Below are 6,435 nucleotides of genomic sequence, written 5' to 3' on the forward strand. Positions count from 1 at the left end.
TGATTGTGTACAACACAAACATATACATATATATTCATAGGACAAAGGTGTTAAGAAATTATACCAGACTATTGAGAGAGGTTTCTTATAAATGATAAGATTATGAGTAATTTCACTTTTTCATGTTTTGTAATTTTTTTTTACAATTAGAATATATTCCCTTATAATCAGAAAAATATAAGCATTGTTTTTAAAAAGATAGTTGGATGTAAAATATATTTTCATACTTCTAAAAATATCGTAGAAGGGTTGGAGAGGGAAAACCTCTGGCTAATTAGATATTCTGAAAGAAAAAAAATGGTGTTCTGAAAATGGCCAGTGCAGCTGAAGAAGTAAGATTTTGTGGTGGTGGTGGTGGTGGTGGTGGTTCTTCCTTGCTGCCACCACTTTCCAAGGGAGTTCTGTTTTGGGTCTAGCTTCCTGAATTGATTAATGGCAGACTTCTCTAGGACATTTCTTTACAGAAGTATTTGAGAACTCTATGGATGTGAGATTTCCCTTAAGTCTCTAGTTAATAATTAGCCCTGAGTATACCACCAATTGACATAAAAGTTTTTTTCACGCACTTGTTGGGGATTTGTTTCGGAGCTTGACATTTCTGTGTAGTAGCTACTGAACTGAGAGAAGAAAGGAGTGCAGTGTCTTCAGGGCCTTGTTAAAAATCAGATCCACAGCATGAGCCAGTGAAGCTCTGGTTTTACAGAAGTGATGCCTTAGCATCCGTTCTCAATTGTACCCTCTGCCCTTGCGTCTGTTTACAAGAAAAATCTGTAACTACCAGTCAATTTAATACTCATACGTCCCTACGGAGTTTTGTGAAATTAAAATATAAGTAATTTCTTTGCTCTATGAAATCTGATAGTATTGTTTTGTTTGTACAGGAAATAGCACAAATGTTTGTCATAGTTGGGATGTGTGAACAAGCAGTGACTGCATTTTTGAAATGTAGTCAACCAAAGGCAGCGGTAAATACCTGCGTACATCTCAACCAAGTAGGAACTGAAACTTTCTGTCTGTGCGGCTTGTTGTCTTAGGAATTTTTAAGTCAAGCCAAATTAAAGTCACCCTAGTGATCTTTTAAAGATTATTGGCAATGTAAGGGTTGGAGAGCCTGACATGAATTTTATGAAAGGAGCCAGGCAGGTATTCTCTTAATTGAGGACCAAGAAAGTTGCACTTACCTCTTAAAGTGCTACCGTGAGGGGTGACCCACTTATAGCCAGCTCAGTATAGGAGCATGAACAAACCCTGTGCTTTTAGTCTGGCAAGTTTTTGTCTGGAAGTAATTTCATAATTTTCTGCATTTTATTAGGGTTGGGTTTTGTTTCCAAAGAAGGACCAGTTAATAGTCGGTCATTGCCTGAGGAAGGAATCGAGTTACTTTATCAATATTTATTTTGGCAAATCTGTTTTCCTTTTCCTTTAAAGAAAACATACATTTGATATTTTTAAGAGCTGAAATTAAACTAAAAGTACAGAGTTATTACAGAAACTATTGACAATCAATGTATTCTTTTAATATTTTTCTTATTTTTAAGATCTCATTTGCTTTATAAAAATAATTTTTAAATGTCAAATCTAGTAGGATATTTTCACAACTGAAATTGCATATTTTGTTTTACTATAAAGTGTAAACAAGTATATCTTTTTCTTGCTTGATGTTTTCTAAGATGAGAATTACAAGATTAATATGATTATAAACTTTGAAACTTTCATTTTCACATGTATTTCTTAAGCAAATCAGAGTCTTAGAGATCACTTAAATCATTTTGACGTATGCTTATAGAACTTGTGTTGCTGTGATTTTAAATGCTATTTTTAAAATATAACCATTTTTAATTTGGAAATTGGGCTTTTATTATAAAGTTTAAGCTTTCTTGTGTGAATTTTATGATATATGTGACTGTAAATACTTGGGTGACTGAATGGTGTAATTTTTCTCCTAGTGGAACAAAGCTGTTGAATTGGCTCAAAATCATAATATGAAAGAAACTGGATCTCTGTTAGCTAAGTATGCATCTCATTTACTGGAAAAGAATAAAACTCTTGATGCCATAGCACTCTATCGGAAAGCCAATTACTTTTTGGATGCTGCTAAACTGATGTTTAAGGTAATGTAAAAATCTTAGTGAATATTTGATTTGTCCAGTCACAATATTTTAATATATGAAAGAGCACATTCTCCATTTTCTTTGGAAACAAATATTTATTACAACAAAACCACTCTGGTTTTATTGCTTCTGTATACATTATTTTAGTGTTACTGCCTTTTACCAACAAAGATGTTTATTAATATTAGCAACTTACTAATACCTAAACAATTGTATGTTGAATACTGGAGTTTAAGAGTTAAAGAAAGTGCTGCAACTACAAAAAACAAATTTCTGCAACAGGGAATTAAATTTTGTTGATAATAGAGTTTTGAGTTCTTTTAAATGTACAAGTTTTAAATATTATACTTTACATAATATTTATTTGGAGGGAAGATAATTAGTATAGTATTAGTGTATACACATTTTACGTTCTATTCTATTCCCGTTTAATTTAATGAAAAAGGAAAAATTTCTCTCAAAATCATTTAAATAAGTTTCAGCTTCTGAAGAATGCACCGTGTTAACACCATGATTTCTTTGTGTACTTGGAACTTTATTTTAAAAATCTTTGTGTTATGGAAAATACCAGCATTTCATCAACACTTTCTTTATTCTGATGTAGTTATCTAACAGCACCTCTCATTTTCTGAGAGTGATCTGAGTTCCAACTCCTAGGGCTAAATACTAAGGAAAGAACTAAATATATATAGGTACTAATGAAAAGAAGATAGGTTTTAAAGTATTTATCTTAAATAGGTGGTTTTTGTATTCCATCTTACTGATTTTCCTCCTTTTTTAGGGAATCAAATTTGTTAGTTTTGGAAATGATTGTATTTGTACAAATATAGATAAGAAGTAACTTCCCTCAATTTTTAAAAATGTTTAAGGTTGCAGATGAAGAGGCAAAGAAAGGAAGTAAACCTTTACGTGTCAAGAAGCTCTATGTAATGTCAGCCTTACTTATAGAGCAACACCATGAACAGATGAAGAATGCCCAGCGAGGAAAAGTTAAAGGAAAAAGTTCAGAGGTAAAGTAGCAGGTTAAATAACAGTAAATCATCCGAAGTGTTTAAGAAAAAAGAGAAAGAGACTGTCAAACTTCTCTTATGGACAGGTCATTTAATTTGCGTGTCTGCATTTGTTTCTTTAAATGATATGAAGAAAAATAATGACTGATTTAGAATTAGTATTCAAATTTAGAAATTTCTACCTAGAAATATTGAAATTGTTTTTCTGTAATACTAATCTGTAGTCTTTGCTTTAATGTCTTATTTTTGTTAAAAAATTTTACTTACCTGGGAAATCCTCCTTTTCTCATCAGTGAGTTTTAAAACTTTCCTAGATATATTATTTTAATGCGTAAAAGAATGTCTGATTAACTTAAAATCTAATTAGTTATGTTTTAAAATTTATTCATACCAGTTTAACAAACTATGAATTATACTAAAAAATTAAGTCTGCTTTGGGTGCAGTGGCTCACACCAGTAATCTCAGTGACTAGGGAGGCTTAGGTGGGAGGATCACTTGAGTCCGTGAGTTTGAGACTACAGTGAGCTATGACCATGCAACTGCATTCCAGCTTGGGTGACAGTAATACCTCCTCTCTTAAAAAAAAGTCTGTAATCATAGTTTAGTAATGATAAAATCTGCTCCTTTAGATACTTTAATGACTGTTGTTATTCGGGAGTTGATGCTGTGTGTGTGTTTGTACTGATGCAAAGTGTGGGCTGACTTTACTTGTAGGCCACTTCTGCCTTGGCTGGTTTGCTGGAAGAGGAAGTTCTGTCTACAACAGATCGTTTCACAGATAATGCATGGAGAGGGGCAGAGGCTTACCACTTCTTTATACTTGCACAGAGGCAGCTCTATGAGGGATATGTGGACGCTGCATTGAAGACAGGTGGGCGTGTCACCTAATGTGTATAGTATGTCTGAATATTATAAATTGAGTGTGAAGGGCCAGCTTCTTCAATTTGCCTTTATGTGGCCTTCAATAACATTTTTTCCTATGGATTTATTTTCTTACGTTTGAGATTATGCTATATATAATTTGTCTTATGCATTCCCATTTTTGAAGTTTTTTTTTAATGCAGAGAAAACACATAGCTCACAGAAATGTCAGAAATTTGAGATAAGCAAAAAGAACGTGTATAGCATTCATATGGCTAGCCATTCAAAGTTAAATACTTCATAGCCAAGTTAATATTGTTTGGAGAAAAATATATATACATGTATATATTAAATATACTTAATACATATATTTAAAATCATAAAATATATTTAATACATACATTAAGATAATTTTATTCTTTACAAGATTGGGAGTATAACATGGCATACTTTTATGTACTTTTTCAAAACCATGTTTTAAAATATTTCCATATTTTACATCTACATTGCTATAGCATTTATCTTGTGTTTTATAAAAGTGATACTTACCTAATAATTTCAACCAAAACAAAAATATGAAGAAAAAGTAAAATAATCTAATAATTTATAAAATAATCCTATAACTCAGAGGTAATCATTGCTAAGGTTTGGGTAAACTTCCTTTTAGATGTTTCTACATGCAGGATTATGATTTTTCCCCTCAGCAGTATATTATAGTTCTTTCCTCATTCTTAAACAGAGATCTATGTAAACATTCTACCTAATATTGCATGGTATTTGTGTACTGTAATTGATAGAAGATTATTTACATGTAGTAATCAGGATCTCAGTCTCTTCTTAACAATAACAATATTCTAGAGTTTAGATATATGAACTCCAGAGAGCGTAATTGTGATAATTATGTTATAAGCCAAAGCATATGAATGACTAAATCATTACTGGTCTTTCAGCTTGGCCGTGGCAAGCACTGTCATGACACGGCACCTTTCCTCTGTCACATTGGTGACATCATCCATTTGCTGCTCACATCATCACCAAATGCACATCACACTCTAATCCTAATAGATCATGAATCTTTATTCCAATGGCATGATCTTAAAAGAAAACTTTTAGAAAAATTCTTTATTTTATTTTATTTTTTTTTCTTGAGACAGAGTCTCGCTCTGTCGCCCAGGCTGGATGCAGTGGCCAGATCTCAGCTCACTGCAAGCTCTGTCTCCTGGGTTTACGCCATTCTCCTGCCTCAGCCTCCCAAGTAGCCAGGACTACATGCGCCTGCCACCTTGCCCAGCTAGTTTTTTTGTATTTTTTAGTAGAGACGGGGTTTCACCATGTTAGCCAGGATGGTCTCGATCTCCTGACCTCGTGATCCGCCCGTCTCGGCCTCCCAAAGTGCTGGGATTACAGGCTTGAGCCACCGCGCCCGGCCAGAAAAATTCTTTTATTTGAATATTTCTGGAATTCTATAGGGATGATTTTTATTTTTAATTATTTTTGTAAGAGTTCTTTAGAGACCATATGTAATAATCCTCTTTCATATATATTGATTTTCCCTAGCATTTATAAGTTATACTTACTTAACCTTGCTAAGCTTCAGTTTCTCTTTGTGTAAAGAAAGGATAATAGTATCTTCCTTATAGAGTTATTGTAATGATTGAGAAGTTCATGAAAAGAAAACTCACTTATTTTGCTGCCTGGACATTGTGAGCCCTCAATAAGTGGTAGCTGTGGTGATGATATTAATAGTGTTTTTTTATATAGTCATATCTGTCAGTCTTTTACTTCATATTTTTCATGCTTAGGAATTCCTTTAAGTTTTTTAAATATTATGTTTATTATAATATCTAAGTTATCCTGAAACCATATATTGAGTTTATTCTTTCTTAACAGATTTGAAATTCTACCTTCGTGTGCTGAGACCAGCTTGGTCAGGGAGACCCTAACCCAGTGGCGATAGAGGAATTAAAGACATGCACGCAGAAATACAGATGTGTGAAGTGGGAAATCAGGGGTCTCACAGCTTTCAGAGCTGAGAGCCCCGAACAGAGATTTACTCATTTGAGGTGGAGGTGCCACTATACCACCATGGTTCCAGATAATAGGAGCTCTTGCCATACTTCTTATATCTACCATCTGACTGTTTTGTTCAGACCATCTGAACATAGTGTGGCCATGGCACGCAGACTGAGAGGTGCAATTCAAGCTAAACATCCCCTTAGGGGACCGATTAATAATGATTCCATAGGAATCGTGCAGCACCTCTGCCTGTTCTGCAATGCAATCTTCTTAAACAAGTATGTTCATTTTTTCTGGCCAGGTTCAATTTTGTTTACAAATAGGTTTTTGAGGGCGGTATGCCTCAATTATAGGAGCAGATTTATTATGGTAAATACTGAAATCAGAAAGCATGTGTAACTACATCATAGAGTGATTACATCTAGGCATTATTGCC

At 33.6% G+C, this 6,435-nt stretch overlaps 1 protein-coding gene across 1 annotated transcript in view; it reads left to right on the plus strand.

Moving 5' to 3' along the window:
* The window catches only part of LOC105511664 (WD repeat-containing protein 35-like), a gene marked incomplete at its 3' end in the record, with an annotated part of 85,666 nt that extends 81,673 nt beyond the window's left edge, over nt 1-3,993 (plus strand). The window contains 4 exon segments of the mRNA XM_011941840.1: nt 882-992; nt 1,947-2,111; nt 2,981-3,121; nt 3,837-3,993. Coding sequence (XP_011797230.1) covers nt 882-992; nt 1,947-2,111; nt 2,981-3,121; nt 3,837-3,993 — 574 coding nt within the window.
* Between the last annotated feature and the right edge of the window lie 2,442 nt (nt 3,994-6,435).

The sequence above is a fragment of the Colobus angolensis genome, unplaced genomic scaffold, assembly GCF_000951035.1.
Source record: "Colobus angolensis palliatus isolate OR3802 unplaced genomic scaffold, Cang.pa_1.0 Scaffold201, whole genome shotgun sequence".
NCBI lineage: Eukaryota > Metazoa > Chordata > Mammalia > Primates > Cercopithecidae > Colobus > Colobus angolensis.